At 34.8% G+C, this 16982-nt stretch overlaps 4 protein-coding genes across 4 annotated transcripts; 2 read left to right on the forward strand and 2 right to left on the reverse strand.

The window, feature by feature from the left end:
* LOC104745010 (probable 2,3-bisphosphoglycerate-independent phosphoglycerate mutase 2) lies at positions 112 to 3109 on the reverse strand. Its single transcript, XM_010466164.2, has 9 exons — positions 3000 to 3109; positions 2741 to 2913; positions 2370 to 2648; positions 2071 to 2274; positions 1532 to 1956; positions 1069 to 1261; positions 893 to 988; positions 646 to 801; positions 112 to 496 (listed from the first exon to the last, which is right to left on the reverse strand). The coding sequence occupies exons 2-9, from the start codon at positions 2903 to 2905 to the stop codon at positions 332 to 334; spliced, it is 1683 nt and encodes a 560-aa protein (XP_010464466.1). The 5' UTR covers positions 2906 to 2913; positions 3000 to 3109; the 3' UTR covers positions 112 to 331.
* On the forward strand, positions 8192 to 9791 carry LOC104745011. The gene has a single exon (XM_010466165.2). It carries the CDS (start codon positions 8516 to 8518, stop codon positions 9491 to 9493), a length of 978 nt encoding a protein of 325 aa, XP_010464467.1. The 5' UTR covers positions 8192 to 8515; the 3' UTR covers positions 9494 to 9791.
* Positions 11437 to 12762, reverse strand: LOC104745012 (NADH dehydrogenase [ubiquinone] 1 alpha subcomplex subunit 1). The gene is made up of 3 exons (XM_010466166.2): positions 12575 to 12762; positions 12317 to 12437; positions 11437 to 11713 (listed from the first exon to the last, which is right to left on the reverse strand). Exons 1-2 carry the CDS (start codon positions 12680 to 12682, stop codon positions 12348 to 12350), a joined length of 198 nt encoding a protein of 65 aa, XP_010464468.1. The 5' UTR covers positions 12683 to 12762; the 3' UTR covers positions 11437 to 11713; positions 12317 to 12347.
* On the forward strand, positions 13838 to 16603 carry LOC104745014 (KH domain-containing protein At3g08620). The gene is made up of 7 exons (XM_010466169.2): positions 13838 to 14126; positions 14221 to 14309; positions 14860 to 15011; positions 15532 to 15648; positions 15728 to 15844; positions 15932 to 16075; positions 16197 to 16603. The coding sequence occupies exons 1-7, from the start codon at positions 14047 to 14049 to the stop codon at positions 16341 to 16343; spliced, it is 846 nt and encodes a 281-aa protein (XP_010464471.1). The 5' UTR covers positions 13838 to 14046; the 3' UTR covers positions 16344 to 16603.

Raw genomic sequence — 16982 nt, forward strand, 5'->3', positions numbered from 1 at the left:
AAAGGTTTCTTTTCAACTTTCTTTTATATTCTTCCATGTGTTCGAGAATGTTTGACAGCTGCCCTCAAATTCTCATACCTCTTACTTTACATGAAAGGCTTCTTCATGTAATTTGTTTAGTAACTCACAACACCTTATAAATCAGATTATGTTTTTGCGAAATACAAAATCAAAATGTAGTTTGCAACGTGAACAACATCGTGAGAGGGCCGCTAGTATGGCTCCCAAAAAATCACGAGCCTTATTAGAGAGTGGTGAAAACAGTAACTTAGAAAATCAAAGTCTAGAGAGGCTCAAGTAGGACTATTTAAGGGAAGTACAACCAGAATCATCACTTGTCGACTACTTCAATCAGACTTGTCTCATAGTCGCTCGGGGCTACAAAGCCATGGAGGTTCATCACTGTCGCTGCTACATTCGCAAGCCCAGGTGTCTCGATATCCTGTCTGAACCTAACTCCTGCTGACAAGCCAGGACCTCCAATGGCAATTGGCACCTGCACACAAACACACATCATTATCCAAATTTCACATAAGACACAACAACCACTTGTGGTAATAAAACTTCTCATGCATAATCTATGCTCAGTAGCAACTTCCACATTCTGGTCATAACCCAAATTGTTTCGGTACTGCTAGAACTTACTGGTTTCAGGGTGTGAGAGGTGAGAATCTGAAGCTTCCCTTCCTTATCAAGAGCAGGCTTGCCGGCTTTGTCTCTTTTGACCATGTCCTCAGCATTTCCGTGATCAGCAGTCACAACATATATCCCTCCTACCTTTTCTATGGCATCAAGGATTGTCTGCAAACCAGAGATCAAAAACTCAGTGAGTCATTGCTACTTAGAACGGTTTCTAAACATTCCTATATCACAAATTTGATTGAAACCATACCCTCACAGCAAGATCAGCAGCTTCACAGGCAACAACAGTTGCGTCAATATCACCAGTATGACCCACCATGTCTCCATTTGGCAGGTTAACACGCACCTACAAATTCACTCACAACAAATTCAGAAGCCGAAATTTTGTAGTGGGTTGAGACAATATGATAAGAGAATACACCTTACCTGGTCAAACTTGCCACTAAGGATAGCATCCCTTGCTTTCTCGGCAATCTCCAGTGCTTTCATCTTTGGCTGGACGTTGAATGATATTCCACTATCACTTGGAATCTCAACGTACTCTTCTAACTTTTCATTGAAATATCCAGAGCGGTTGCCATTCCAAAAGAAGGTGACATGGCCAAACTTCACAGTCTCACTGTTTCAGTGAAATAAAATTTCAATGTAAGTTACCATCAACCGTATAATCTCATCAAGAAAAAGACAGCTACTACAATTTCGCTAGTTTTAATCAGCAAGAAACCTCACAGCATGAGACAGAGAGAAGACAGGACTAGTTCTATCACAGTTTCATTTCTAATTCCAATTCCAGCAAAATAAATAAACCAGGAAACAGCAAGCAGTTGAAGACAACACACATATGGAAAAGAGAATATATATGCAGATTTGAGAGATTCTAAAAGTTAACCTGCAAGCAAAAGTACGAACTCCATTGTGTGCCAGATATTCACCAGAAGTTCTATCGATCAATGGTGGGGAAACAAGATAGCGGCTAGGGAGCTTTAGCTCTCCATCATATTGGAGCATTCCTGCGTAACGTATCTTTGGGACACGCACACGATCAAACTTATCGAAATCTTCATATTCAAGGGCCTTTGCATGCATGACCATTCTATCAGCACGGAAATTGAATGTAACAACTGCGTCGCCATCAACAATTGGACCAACAGCCTTTCCGCTGTCATCAACAATGACAAACGGAGGCAAATACTGGTCATTAGCACCAGGTTCAGCTCTCAGTGTCTTAACTGCTTCAAGAGCGCTTTTAAATTTGTGGGGAGCTTCTCCAAGGACTTGAGCATCCCACCCACGTTTCACAACAGTCCAATCATTCTGCAAGAGATAGAAACAGAATACAATTAAAGCAACAATAGAAATCAAATCCAAGCCTAATCTAGTTCCTAACTAGATTCTTGACATTTCATCTAAATGAAAAAGAGTTCATACCTCATAACGGTCCATTGTGACATACATACGACCTCCACCAGATGCAACCTGAGAATCAACACCTTTCGAACGTAAAGCAGCAAGGTCAGCTTCAAGAGTTTCAACAAAGCCAACACTAGAACCATCCAAAACATCACGACCATCAGTAAGAATATGAACGCGGATTCTCTTAGCACCACGTTCTGCGAAACCCTTTAGCAGCAACTGCGCAAACAAATATCCAATAACATTAAAAAAAAAAGGCCAACATTACAATAGAAATTGTAGAGCAAAGTGTAAAAAAGCAGAGTAATGAGTACCTGAACTTGATCGAGACGTGAGTGAACACCACCATCACTTAAAAGACCAATAAGATGCACGGTACCTTTCTCAAAAGCTTCAGAGATGTATTTGAAACCTTCATCTTCATAGATTTTCCCAGAAGCAAGGGCGAGATCAACAAGCTTAGCACCTTGAGCGTAAATTCTCCCGGCTCCAAGAGCATTGTGGCCAACTTCACTGTTTCCCATATCGTCTTCGCTTGGAAGACCAACGGCAGTACCGTGGGCTTTGATCAACCTCCATGTATCAGGTCTCCCCTGCAGAACAACACAAACAAACCATTGAACTCCATAATCGGAATCTCTCGTGAATATATATGGAAACAAAGGAAAAAAAAAAGGAAAGATACGTTTTTAAGAGAATCCATGGCAGGAGTTGGGGCTTTATGGATGCAATTGTATTGATCAGGATCAGATTCACCCCATCCATCGAGAACAATTAATCCGATTGTTTTACCCTTAGGAAGCTTAGGGTGGTCCGCAAGTTTCCAGTTAACGTCGCCGGAACTACCCATAATAATAGCTGTGTGTATTTTCAGATCCACTCGTTCGGTGAGAAATCCAAAGCTAAAAGAACAGATCTAAGAAGAGATGGAAACGGAAGCTTACCAGCGGAGAAACAGCGGAAAGCAGAGAAAAGAGTCGTATGGAGATTCGCAGAGAGAGTCGAAGGGGAAGGGATGATGTGGTGTGGTATGGTAGGTTCAGCGAGCTATCACTGACATAAATAATATGGAGTTTATTAAAAAAAATAGAAAAGTTAGTGACGTGGTTCGTTTTGAATGGGCTTAACTTTGGGCTCAAGTAAACTTTGTCAAGCCCCAACAAATAAAAAATGGTAGGAAACGAATATTCTAGTATGTCGAATGTTCTAGATCAATAGGGTGTTAAAATGGGTAACCCGACCCGACCCGACTCATACCCACATGGGTTAGAGACTTTTGTGGGCGGGTTCATTCCGATCCATTTATTATAATGGGTTGAATTTATATACCCAAATCCAATTATTTAAAACCCAACAGCTAAATGGGTTATATGGGTTACCCATATATAAATAAAATAATTGATATTAAATCTATAATAACTCGAGGAATTTCTGACACAAGTATTCAATTAGTTCGAACTTGTATATAACCTTATTCCGGTCTGGTCCGGTATGGAATGAACTTATAATCATGGAATCGACTCGATTGAACTACTTCAACAAGTCGACGCGTAAGATATGTAACGGTTGGACGGTAATAAAAAGTCATAGCAAATCGAATCGGAGTTTGAAGAAGGGGAAGGAGTCCTCGACCCGCAACAGATAGAGGAGGATTTATTCAATCCATTAAAGAGTGTTTCCACGTGGTATAACTAAAAGCAGGCGCGGATTTATGGATAGGAGACTTTTTTTTATGTAGTGAGTAATAGCTCCGGTTGTTCATATATATAAAAGTAGAGTTTCACTCTCTCCTTATTGGTCCACTTGGCAATGCAATTTTAACAAAAAAAAATTATACCTAATTAATTTTCACATTTAACTCATATAATATAAAACTGAAATCATATAAATTCTCCCTATAAATTATGCATTAACTTTATTTCTCCACTAAGTTGTATTAATCAATTGTATTAAAACAAAACAATAAATTAGAATTGTAACTCTCATTTTTCTTAATGTAATTTTTCATCATTTCTCTTCCTATAAATACTCTTTATCTTATTCTCTTAGTCTATCACTTTTTCATTCTCTCATCTTCTTCTACTACTCTCAAATCTCTTTTTTATTTTGTTTTGTTTTGTTTTGTATTTTTTTTGTTATTATTGTTGTATGGGTTATAAAAAATCAAATCAAATATCATTGTAAAAGCTTAGTTTTAGAGTTTGTATGATATGTATATCTTATATATTTATTTTAATCTTTTAAAATGTTTATCTCCATTTTCTATTTTATATTAACATCTTATAAGTCATTATTTTCATACTTCCTTACAATATTCACCACACAATAAGATCATAAAGTTGAAATGATCCATATGTAATTATCTATTATGTCTCTGGTTATCTCACATATTCATGTATCATTTTTAATAATTTATAAAGATCAATATAATATTTAAAGATCAATATAATTATCCATTTATCCATTTATAAAGACTATTTTGTTTTGTGATCCAATTGATAAATCTGTAGAGATCAATATAATATATATTTTTTTTATGATTTGAGGTTTTTGAAAACAAAAAGAACATAATTAAACAATTGGTTTTTTGTGTCTTTAATCAAAATAAAAAATGATCCAAAAAACAAAACATATTCAACTGGAACTTAAATATAAAAATAAAATATAATTTTAAAAATATCATTTCACTAAATTCTCTAAAGATGAAACCATTAGTATGAAATCTAGCACTATAAATTAAATTGATGAGTGAAAACCAAAAAAATATAAGTTATCCTTGGGATTTTAAAAATTATTGAGATTGAAGAATTCATATAATTTTATAAGAAAACTAATTTAGTTTGTCACTTAAAAAGTAATATTTTTTATTTTGAAATATTATGTGTAAGTGTTGAGTTTATATCAACAAACAACCAAATCATGTGAATTTTGATTCAGCCACTTGGTATTCCTTTTATTTTAGGTTATAAAAAATTAAAATATTTATTTATAATTAAAGACATGTAACTCCATTTAACTCAAATGTAACTCCTATCCAATAATTGTACATTAATTCATTCCTCCTACTAACTTATTATCTTTCAAGAGAAATTATTTTTGGTTAAATTTTAATATTTTTTATTTATTTTGGTTGGCTAAACTTATATTCATATTTTGGTTGGCTAAATTAATATATTTCTCATGTAAAATTATTGTTTATAATATATTTCTCATTTCAAAGTTTAAAGCAATATATCATATATATAAAAGTAAGGTTTTGGTCTCTCCTTATTGGTTGATTTTCATTTAATGTTTTCTAATTTTTTTTTATTTTTTTATTTGCTTTCTAATTGCTTTAAACAATATTTAAGATCCAATAAACACAATACATTTAACTCACACATTAAAATAAAATTATAACTGAAAATAAAATAAATTATGCATTAATCATATTCTACCACTCAATTTTATTCAAACACAATAAATTACTATTGTAACTCCATAGTTCTAAATGTAACTTCCATCATTTCTTATCATATAAATAAGCATTCTCTCAATCTATCATTCTCTCATATTGACATTCTTTTACTATCTCATTTTCACATTCTCTCATTCTCTTCTACAATACCTCAAATCATTTTTCGTTTTTTTTTTTTTATTTTTGATTTCTTATTTTTGTTGTATGGGTTGTAAAAAAAAAATGAAATATCATTGTAAATTGTTAATGCTAAATTTTAATTTTAGAGACTACATGATATATATTTTACATTGTTCTTATTTTAAAAGATTTATCTCCTTTATCTAATTTGGATTATTATCTTATAAGTAATCATTCTCTCTTCCTCTCCCACCAATATCAAATGTTGTTATATCTCATATGTGTTGTAAGAGTTTGATTCTATATTTTAATTTAGAAAGTATTATATATATATAGATATTACATTGTTCTATTTTTTAAAGATTCATCTCCATTATCTAATTTGGATTACCATCTTATAGTAAACATTCTCTCCTCCTCTCCTACCAATATCAAATGTTGTTATATCGCATATGTGTTATAACTTGTAAGAGTTTGATTCTATATTTTAATGTAGAAAGTATTATATATATTTAACATTGTTTTCAATTTTTATTTTATTTATATAAAAAATATGTCTTTTATATTTCTTGCCTTTCTAATCTATTCATATTTATTTTTTAAATTTGCATAATTAAATTTAAATTCACATATGTTGGTTTTAACAAAACAATCAACTTTATTTGAGAATTAGATGTTCCTATTCATTTTTAAACGATCAATGTGTAACATATAAGCATTTTGTCTTGCAATCACAAGTTTCATTTCCATTGCTTAACTCCATGGTTAAACTATATAATATATGTTGTCCTATTTGTAGGAATACCAACATACTTATTTTAATTATTTAAAAGAGCAGATGATTAATCGAAATAAACATTTCTCCAAATTTTATAATTCAATCAGTCAGTGTACTTATTACTTTGAAAAACTTTTACATTGAAGTTCATAAAATCATATAAGAAAACTAAAATACTATGTCACTTCAAATTTGGAAGGAAACACTTGGTATTCCTTTTTAAAAAAGTCAAGACACATATAAAAATTTATTAATATTTAACTCACTTTAAAGGCATAAAAGGTCATTTAACTCAAAAATAACTTCTATCCAATAATTCCATATATTCCTCCCACAAATAATATATATATATATATATATATGTTCAAGATTATATTTAAATATTACAGAATTTTTTAGTTAGCTAAACTTATAGTCACATATATACAATATATATACATAAGAATTTATATTACTTACTAACACCATAATTCGACCCATTATTTGTTTAACTCAAAATTGGTTTCAACGCCAACTAAAGAAAAACAGAAACGGTCTTATTGATATTAGACCAAAACATGGGCATACAAACATAATCACTTACACGGAAGATAATTATTTTTAAAAAAATAACTTATTATTGCAACATCAACGTATGAAGGGTTTACATAAGCAGTTAATTAGAAAATCTATAATACAATAAATGTATTAGAAACAATATCAGTCAATGATAAGATTGGATCCTCAAAAACAAGAAACAACATCTTCATAATTCATAAAAAATAAACGCCACAATTATACACATCTAAACGAAATGGTATAAACATATAGTGTATAAATAAAAGTGACGGCAAAGCCCGTATATGCCTAATTAAAATGAAATAATACAAAAGAGAAAACGAAAAAGACAAAAAAAAACAAGAAAGTGCCAATTACACCATAACCCACGCGTTGCATGCGGAAGCATCTAGTATATTTATATAAAATAGAATTATAAAACCAACCAAAGTTTTCAAGCTTAAAAAGTTAATATCTAGATATTAAAGAAAACTTTCACATTCATTTTAGATCATTGACATATATATTATTGTTTACTTTTTTTTTTGTTTTTAGCAAACTAGAAAAACTTAACATTTATTTTAGATATTTTATATAAATTAGTTACAAAAAGAAAATATTTACATATTAATATATATCTATATTATATTATATGCATATATATATTATTTTTGTATTTTTCAATCAACCCATTGGTAATCTATAATCTTAATGGGTTTACCCCGATAAACCCACGAATCCGTTGGACGAACCCATCAAAACCCATTTATTTATATGGATATAAAAACTTAACTCATACCCGTTTAAATAATAGACAAACAGTTCCCATGGATTTCTACCCATTTTGACACCCCTAATTTAAAACCCAACAGCTACCCCTAAGATGATGCCGTGTTTTTTTTCAATAGTCTGATTAGTCTCAATGTGTCGGCTCAATGCGGTAGTGGGCTAGAAAACAATTTGGAATGGGCCAGAGGCAAAAAGTTGAGTCCATATATAAATGGGCCTAGGATAAAGAAAGATTAAAAAAAAAAGAATAGAAGAATGAATGATACAGTGAGTAAATGTATAAAAGAGATACAATACAGGAAGGGGGGGGTAGACGGACAACTGTTACGGCGAAATTGAATGCCGCAATGTAACAATATGATTGGTCGAAAAAGAAAAAGTAAAAAATTAAGTTTTCCTTTTTTATAATTTGTGGGGGAAAAAAAAAAAAAAAGGAGAAAAACCAGAAGGAACAGGCTGTATAGTATAATTTTTTGTGAACAAATGGGACTGACGACAACACTCTTCTCTCTTCTCCCTTTTGTCCTTTTGGCTAATCTCTCTCTCTTTCTCTCTCTTTACCACCGGCGACCATTAACTCTCTCTCTCCTCCGCCATTGTTTAACAAACCCTCGATTTGTTCTTCTTCTTCTTTACTCCAATTCCGGTTTTGCCCCTTTATTGGAACTCTTCTTCTTCTTCTTCACACAAAAACACTCAAAGAGACGTGACGGCGACTCTTTTATTACTGAGTCTCACAGCTTTTTTGACTCGCCTCCCCCAGAGGCGAAGAAACAACAATGGGGTTTCTTCTCTGTTGTCTCCAGGTGCTGCTTCTGTTTCTCTCTCTTTCCTCGATTCATCATCTACAAGCTCAATCTCCTCCACCACAACCCAATGCGTCTTCTTCTTCGTCTCTTGATGCTCTTCTCCAAGATTACTCTTTTAGAGCCTTTGTTCGTCCTCGTACCGGCATTCTCTACGAAGGTACTGTTCCTTCCAATTTGACTGGGATCAAACTCGCTGCCATTAGACTCAGAAGCGGAAGCTTTAGAAAACGTGGAGTCACTCCTTTTAAAGAGTTCTCTATCCCTACAGGAGTTATCGTCAAGCCGTATGTGACAAGGCTTGTCCTTGTTTATCAAAACCTAGCTAATTTCTCTCACTTGTATTACCCTTTGTCTGGTTATGATTATGTCGCACCTGTGTTGGGTCTTCTCGCTTACGATGCCAAGAATCTCTCTGCTACTAATTTGCCAGAGCTTGATTTGAAAGTCTCTAATGATCCCATCAGAATCGATTTCTCTGATCTGGAACGAATCCCACAAGGGTCTAGTGCTAAGTGTGTTAGATTTGATTCACAAGGTGTTGCGAGTTTTAGTGACTCGATTCAGCCTGGTAACACATGCGAGACTGAGCATCAGGGACATTTCTCTGTTGTGGTTAAATCTGTTGCATCTGCTCCGAGTCCAGCTCCTCCAGGGGATGAGGATAGGAAGAAAGAGAAGGAGAAGAAGAAGAAGAAGAAGAGCTCTGATTCCAATTCAAAGACTTGGATCATCGTTGGGTCGGTGGTTGGTGGATTGTTACTGTTGGGGCTTTTGCTGTTTTTGGTATTGAGATGTCGAAATTACAAGAAGCAAGAGAAAATGAGAGAGATGGAGAGAGCTGGAGAGACAGGGGAAGCTCTGAGGATGACTCAGGTCGGTGAAACTAGAGCACCTACTGCTACTACTACTCGTACACAACCCATGCTTGAAACGGAATACGCAGCTTAGATAATCTTTGTGTACATCTTCATCATCCACATCTTCTTGAATCTTGATCATCTTGTCTTTTTTTTCTTCTTCAATTATTCTTCTTTTGGTAAAGTGTTTTCTCTTTTCTGATTATTTTTTTCTTTGTGGTTAGCAAGTTGATACTTCCACATTCATCTTGTTTCTCTACTGGTGATAAGGAAATAAGTAATATTGTTTTCTTTTTTTTGTGCTCTCAAAACTTTGGTGGTCTCTCTCTTCATGGGAATGAAAAGTGTTGGGATTGCTTCTGGAGTGCACTCACTTTGTTTTCTTCTAACTACTTTTGCTGTAAAGCTTTGATCTTTTATTTTGTAATAATGTCAACATCTTTTGTCTGACAAGCAGACAGTTGAGAAGAAGATGATTTTTATCTCAGCCATACTCAACTCTGTTACTTTGAGCGTAGCATTCTTTATAGAAGAAACTAGTTTGTTCTTAAGATTCAAGTGTTTGTTACTCTAGTTGTAACTTTTGTTGTAGTTATATGCTTCATGCAATTTGTTGACCCGAACTATGTCTTATATTAGAAAAGCACCATTGAAAGAATATATTTTTTGGAACCATGGAGGATGGATTGCGTTTGTTCTGTCTCTTCTTTAGAAGATGGCTTGCAGTGTATACTACTACAGAAGCTGCTTTATATTACAACGTTTATGTTTACATCCAAATTGTCTCCTTTGCGTACTTTCTATGAAAAGTAAGCACGTTCACATGGATTTTGCAATTTGGAAAAACACTGTTTCCCACTTCAGGTATGGAGTGAATGTGAATACATGACCAAGTTAGCCTGGCTTGGGACTTCTTATGGCGTCTTGCTCATATCAAGAAAAATACTATGACAACAATGTAAATGGCTAATTTAAACATTGCAGTATCTTCTCTGACTTTCGCAGATAACCAGGAGATGTTTCTTGTCCCATCATTTCATGAGCTAAAAGGTCTGTATTTCCAAATGAAGATGATACTGTTATATAAATGCTCTATTAATTGTGTTTTGTGTACTTAGCCAATAATTGCCAGTTTTTGTGCCAAAAGCAAACTATAGTTGTAGAATATTCGACTCTTTTTTCCTCTTTTTTTGTTATCTGTTCTGTTCTATGAAAAAGCTAAAGAATTCTACTCATCAAAGTCAGGTTTCAACGGTAAAAAAAAAAAAACAAGCTTCCTTTTCACTAAAGAGTAAAGAGAGCATTCCTCTCAGGATTGGTTTTTCATACTCAGGTGTGGTTAACCGAATCATAAAGATCTAATGGATGGTGTTTCATTAAAATAATAATAACCTCAAAGATTTAATGGATGGTATATAAAAGAACAGAGAAAATGATTTGATTTTATAAGTTACTATAATAATGAAGATCTTGTTTGTGAACACATGAAAAAAAAAAAAGTAAAGAAAAGAAGAACAACTATCTCTCTCTCTCTCTCTCTCTCTATCTCTGCGCCTGAGGAGCTGTAATTTGGCAGAAGCTTGTGTCGTTTTAAGGAGAAATTAGAAGTGAATCTATGTAAGTCATGTTGGTTGGTAAGATCGATTTTGGTGACATTAAAGAAAAATTCCTTTGAACAAACTAAAACTAATAAAAAAAGAAAGGGTTTAGGGACCATTTTCAAGTAAGAAAATTAAGAGACGAGCCCACTTGAAAGGGACATAACGAAGGGACCCCATGTGAATTTGCAAGCAGAGACAGAGGCTTTGACCGTTCTCATTCACCATCTATCCTCCATTATTAGCCAAAGTCTTAAACCATGTGATTCATCATCACCAAGGCTTCGTTGGACTCTCATGTATCTTACACAGTCTCCCCTCTTTCGTCTAATGCTTATCTAACAACACACCCTGTCCTATTTTCGTTCTTACCCAGCAACAAATCCAACACCTGAAGATGATAATAATCCTTCTGAAAGTATAGCTATGCATGGGATGAGCCATCTTTCCAGAGATATTCATTTATTCACTCACAAAGCAAGAGAGTAGTACAGTACAGTGTATCATGCAACTCAAAAGCATACAAAACATCACAACAAATAGAGAAATGTTAATAATAAACCCCAAATGTCATTACGGTCTGATTTCTGAAAACTTTAATATGTCCAAGGAAAATCAAATGGGAATGAAAGTCTTAGATCCCCGCAGCTTCTTCTTCTTCATCGTCTGAAATGCACTTTATTTGTCAGCCCCCAAGTGTTCATCTTAACCACCTATATCACATCAACATGTTACTCTCAGAGTTTAACATCGCAAGCCAGAGGAAGAAAAAGAAAGCAGTGGGAGGGTTTCGTATGCATAGAAGACAGAACATCACTGCCCTAGAGCTTCACATGACAGAGAAATAAGAACCATAACCAGGATCTCAATCATTCCTAGACATTACGAACCACTATCCAGAAGCTTCAAGTTGCAAAAAAACTTAGCAAAAGTGCCTAGGATAATCTAATCTAGAACCCAATTCGTTTCCCTTAAAGGACTTCTACACAGAATAGCAATCAAACCAGTACACACTAATCCTTCAAATTGACAAAGAACTCAGCAATGGCACATCTGCTTATTGCTTTCTTATAACTGATACAGAAGCTAAATCCACAAGGTCTCTTACTAAAGTATATCCCATTTTCGAAATCCCAAAAAGAAAACACAGAGCTTTTCCAGTAAAGACACATAAAGCTAACCTAAGGATACCAACATACGTGTTCTAACAAAATTTGTATTGGCTTTCCTAAGTAAACAAATCCAAGAGGACTAAACGAAGAAAGAAACTCAGAGAAAGCAGATCGAATAACCTAAGTAGAGAAGGAACACAATACCTGAGGGACACAAAAGAGATATCAAAGCTGATCATGAGGAAGGAACTGTAGCTTTCTCGACGACCTTCTTGTCGCGTCTTTCCATAGCTACATCCCATTCATCGTGGCCGATGTGCTTCGGCTGCTCAATCCCAAAATTCAAAAATCAAATCATCAATTCAAATGCTCACTAAACTTAATCAGATCAAATCGAGCAAACCCTAGGAGAGAGAGAGAGAGAGACGCAATGTAAGAAAAAAGGGGGAAAAAATCTCATACACGGCCATGGTAAGCTTTGTGGATGTAGTACTGGGAATTTCCAGCGATGCATAGCATTCCACCGATGATTCCGAGAGGCAACAACGCTTCCATCCATACCAACGACATCTTCTTCGTCTTCTCTTCTTCCTTCCCTTTTTCGATAGTGGTTTTCTTCTCTGTGTTTAAGATCCAAAGTTAAATGATTTGAGAGATGAGACCTCTACTGACTGACTCAATTGAGAAAACTTAATGGGCTTTTTGGGCTTTTCTTTAATAAAAACGTAAATCTTGAAGCCCAATACATCCCAATAAAAACGTTTTTTTTTCTTTTGATTGTCTCTCAGTGGTAAGTGGTAACAACTCGATAACCCACAGTACTTGGTAAGTAGCATGACTCCAAAGTTGGTACTTGGTAGTACAAGACTACAAGTAAATGCTTGGGTTTTACTTCTACAGTTTTCCCTGGTAACAACAGTTTAACCCCAACAAGCTCAAGGTGGCTAATGAAGGCACTCACTAAGGTATACTCTTGCAAGCAATGTTTTTATATAGAAGATCTTAAAGACCATTGATTTAAATGCGACTATATCAAACAACATATGAAAACATGTAAAACTAAGCTCGCAAAGTACAAATTGGGTATTTAAGACACAAGATACACACAAAAAAATATATATAGAGAATCTCTGAGTCGTTTTATCTGTCAGATACGTTATAGATTAGAATCTCTGCTTATTTATGTATATTTATTATTTGCTCGACACGTTTTGTAGAGCGTTAAAGTCATATTCTGTATGAAGAATGTAACGCCACGGATAGACCGGAAATTGTGGCCATAAAAGCCGCGAAAAGAAAAGTAGGGTTGTGGTTGTAAAAAACGTGACTCTAGAGTTAGATTCGAGACGAAGTAACTAAAAAGATATTAAAATGGTTAAATATAGTAGTCTAATAACCTATGCAATTATTTTGTTTGTAAGCAAGAAATTGAAGGATAATTTTTTCTTTTAACTAGTTTTGCAAGAACAAAAAAAAAATGTGGATGTTGGCTTTACAATATTATGGGTGTTTTGAGTTATTTAGAGAAAATTCAACTAAATGTATTTGCACTGATAAGAGATGAATGATAGCAAACCAAATAAAGATTGAATGATAATGATGGTTAAAGATAAGTATTAACAAAAGATGTTTGACAAAATCCGACGCTCTTCTTCGGTAAGTTTCTCTTTTGTTTTGTTTTTGTTCTTTTGTGTTTCAAACTTTTTTCTTCTTCTTTTATTTATTTACACACACACACACAAATTAAACCCTCCTTTAATCGAATGCTCCTGTGACGACTCTGTTTACTTCTTCCTTCTCTTCCTCGGCAACAACAACCAACACCCTTCTTCTCCTCCTCACTCTATCCCGCAAAATCTCTCTTCTTCTTCTTCTTCTTCCTCTTCTTCGTCTTTTTAATCTCTAATAGCCGCAAAACACACAAGCCACCAAGCATGTCTGGTCTGTATAATTACAACTTCTCACCTTCTAGAGCCGCTTCTCCCCTGATTAGAACTACCTCCGATGTGGACAGGTGTTTCTCTTTCGACTTCTCCTCCCTCTCTCTTATATTGCTTCTTTGGTCAAATCTCTTATCTCTTTTTCCTTTTTTTGCTTGTCTTCTGTAGTCAATACTTATCCCAATTGTTAGCAGAGCATCAAAAGCTTGGACCTTTCATGCAAGTCTTACCCATATGTAGCCGACTCTTAAATCAAGGTCTCACTCATTCTCATTTCTTCCTTCTTAGATCTACAATTTGTTTTTTATTGAAGTTGATGTTTGCTGTATATTTATCATGATTATGCAGCATTTCTCTCTTTGATGACTTGTCCTAATACTCTCAGTATGAATCACATAATTGGATCTTTGCTCATATTTAAAAAAATCACAGTACTTTAATCAGCTGTAGATAGTTCATGCTCCTGATGCTTACTAGTGTATTATCTCAGTTAAAAATGGTGTCTTCTCAGTGGTCAGATAATGAAGATAGGCATTATTGGTGTTTTATGTGGCTTTGCTTTGATAGCTTAGTTGTTTTGGTCGTAAAGCTTCCAGCTTTGTTAACTATATTCAAATGTAAAGTAAAATTTTGAGATGATCAAATTGAGGAACCATGACTACATATTTAGTTATTTACAGTCCCAGTGGGTGATATGATCTCTGTTTAATTTTGTAAATCCTGAAGTAGATGTTGTTTTGTCTTTCTCACTCGTTATTGATTGGTATCATGACATTCTCTTATTTTCTTTCTCTTTTGGTTATGCAGAAATTTTCCGTGTCTCCGGAGTGATGCCCAACCAAGGGTTTACCGATTTTGATAGGTTGAGGCATCGAAGTCCTAGTCCAATGGCTTCACCAAGTCTTATGTCTAATCTTCCCGGTGCTGGATTAAGTGGTTGGAATGGTCTTCCACCAGAGGTAGCCATTTTTCTTCTTAATATTTCTTACAAACTGTGTTTTGTCAGAGGTTCTCTTTATCTGTTTGTTTAAGAAGCGTCCTTTTCATCCTCTATTATCTTAAGAGAACATAGAAAGTTTCTTGACTGAGGGTTGTGGTTGAAACCCACTTGCACATGAAATATGTAGGGATGGCTCATGTATTCTTTTGTTGGAGGAGCCTTAATATTCCTACTGCAAGGAATATAAGGTATGAGTTTAGCACTCCATCTCCTTGTTTGAATATGTGATGCCATCTGTAGCCTATAGTCATTACACGTTCAAGAGTTAAAAGTTTGTGTCTTTATGCCTGAAAAATAATGGTGTAGTCTTGACTGTCTAGCTATTAGAAAAACCCTCTGTAGCTCCAAGTAGAACCTTTTTCTTCTTCTTGTAGAGACCCTGTGAACCCTTAAACTAGACTGGGTTGGTAAACCAGGTTCCAGTTCCAGTCACTCATTTCAGAACTATTCTAAAAATGTAAGATTTTTATTTCTTGTAGAGAATAGGTGGTCCTCATGGAATGGCAATGGAGTGGCAAGGTGCGCCTGCTAGCCCAAGTTCATACATAGTGAAGCGTATCTTGCGTTTAGATCTTCCAGTTGATACCTATCCGAATGTAAGTTTCGCCAATTTCTTTTTTCTTTTGAGACAATGGAATTCAGGTGAATAAGCATTCTTTTGCTTTTGGTTGTTAGTTCAATTTTGTGGGAAGGCTTCTTGGTCCAAGAGGGAACTCGTTGAAGCGAGTAGAAGCAACTACTGGTTGCCGTGTGTTTATTAGAGGGAAAGGATCAATTAAGGATCCTGACAAGGTAAGGGGTGCCTACCATTTGTTCTGTTTCCCAACCATCTTTATCAAAGTTTTTGTTCATATTTTGCTTTTATATGTATATTGCTAGGAAGAGAAACTGAGAGGGAAGCCTGGCTATGAGCATCTCAATGAGCAGCTGCATATCCTCATTGAGGCTGATCTTCCTGTTGATATAGTGGAATTAAAGCTGCGGCAGGCCCAAGAGATTATCGAGGAGTTGGTCAAACCTGTGGTGCGTCTTTTTAACATACTTTCTCATTTTAGTTATGAAAGGCCAATTGCTTTGAAGTTTGGCAACAAGTTCATCAAACTATGACGTGACCACATAACATGAATTTGTATTCTTTTCGCAGGATGAGTCACAGGATTACATCAAGAGGCAGCAGTTGCGAGAGCTCGCGTTGCTAAACTCAAACTTGAGAGAAAATAGCCCAGGGCCAAGCGGTAGCATCTCTCCTTTCAATTCAAATGCAATGAAACGCCCCAAAACCGGGCGCTAAGACTTAGCCATTGAGAGATACTGATAAAAAGGTATTGTATATGTGTATAACTAGCCTAATGGTGTTGGTTGCGTCTGATCTTGGTTCTTCTGCACTGATTGCTAAAAAAGCACAATGCACCAAGAGAAAGTCTCATGTTTTCCTACTTAACCAGAGATTGATGCATTGTAACCATTAAGATAATTTGGATTTATTCATGTGTTGAAGTAATTGTATTCTTGATTCTGGAATGTTGATCTAATAATATATATTTGGGGATAGATATATGCCTACCAATTCAGTAGGAGAAACAAAATGTAATCTTCTGGTTAGCAAGTTGAGTAAAGAGGAGAGAGAGTACAAAACCAAACAACAGAAGAGATACATAAACTATGTTTTCTTCTGCAAAAAAGACATTAACCATGTTGTGTACTGATTTCTGAATCGGGCCATTGGGGTTGGTGAAGTAGTTGAATACATGACACGTGGTACTCCCATATAGGTTTAGGTTTCACTGTGAAAATTGCGCCTACTGATTTTTAATTGTTTGTTTCGTAAGAAAAGAAAAGGTTTTATTTTAAGAAAGTTAGGACGAGATTCCCAATTTTTTTCACTAGATTGTGACTCGTGATTCCTTCTAAATATCTTCAGATTTCAGAT

This window comes from Camelina sativa, chromosome 15 (assembly GCF_000633955.1).
Source record: "Camelina sativa cultivar DH55 chromosome 15, Cs, whole genome shotgun sequence".
In the NCBI taxonomy this organism is placed as follows: domain Eukaryota; kingdom Viridiplantae; phylum Streptophyta; class Magnoliopsida; order Brassicales; family Brassicaceae; genus Camelina; species Camelina sativa.

What these genes read in the sequence shown, in the direction of transcription:
- LOC104745012 (XM_010466166.2), bottom strand. Translation starts at nt 12,682, where the DNA reads ATGTCGTTGGTATGGATGGAAGCGTTGTTGCCTCTCGGAATCATCGGT. An exon ending in ACAAAGCTTACCATGGCCGT is followed by an intron (nt 12,438 to 12,574) that starts GTATGAGATTTT and finishes GGGATTGAGCAG; the next exon opens with CCGAAGCACATCGGCCACGA.
- LOC104745010 (XM_010466164.2), bottom strand. Translation starts at nt 2,905, where the DNA reads ATGGGTAGTTCCGGCGACGTTAACTGGAAACTTGCGGACCACCCTAAG. An exon ending in CACGTCTCGATCAAGTTCAG is followed by an intron (nt 2,275 to 2,369) that starts GTACTCATTACT and finishes TTGTTTGCGCAG; the next exon opens with TTGCTGCTAAAGGGTTTCGC. An exon ending in GTTCGTACTTTTGCTTGCAG is followed by an intron (nt 1,262 to 1,531) that starts GTTAACTTTTAG and finishes TCACTGAAACAG; the next exon opens with TGAGACTGTGAAGTTTGGCC.
- LOC104745014 (XM_010466169.2), top strand. Translation starts at nt 14,047, where the DNA reads ATGTCTGGTCTGTATAATTACAACTTCTCACCTTCTAGAGCCGCTTCT. An exon ending in ACTACCTCCGATGTGGACAG is followed by an intron (nt 14,127 to 14,220) that starts GTGTTTCTCTTT and finishes TGTCTTCTGTAG; the next exon opens with TCAATACTTATCCCAATTGT. An exon ending in TAGCCGACTCTTAAATCAAG is followed by an intron (nt 14,310 to 14,859) that starts GTCTCACTCATT and finishes TTGGTTATGCAG; the next exon opens with AAATTTTCCGTGTCTCCGGA.
- LOC104745011 (XM_010466165.2), top strand. Translation starts at nt 8,516, where the DNA reads ATGGGGTTTCTTCTCTGTTGTCTCCAGGTGCTGCTTCTGTTTCTCTCT.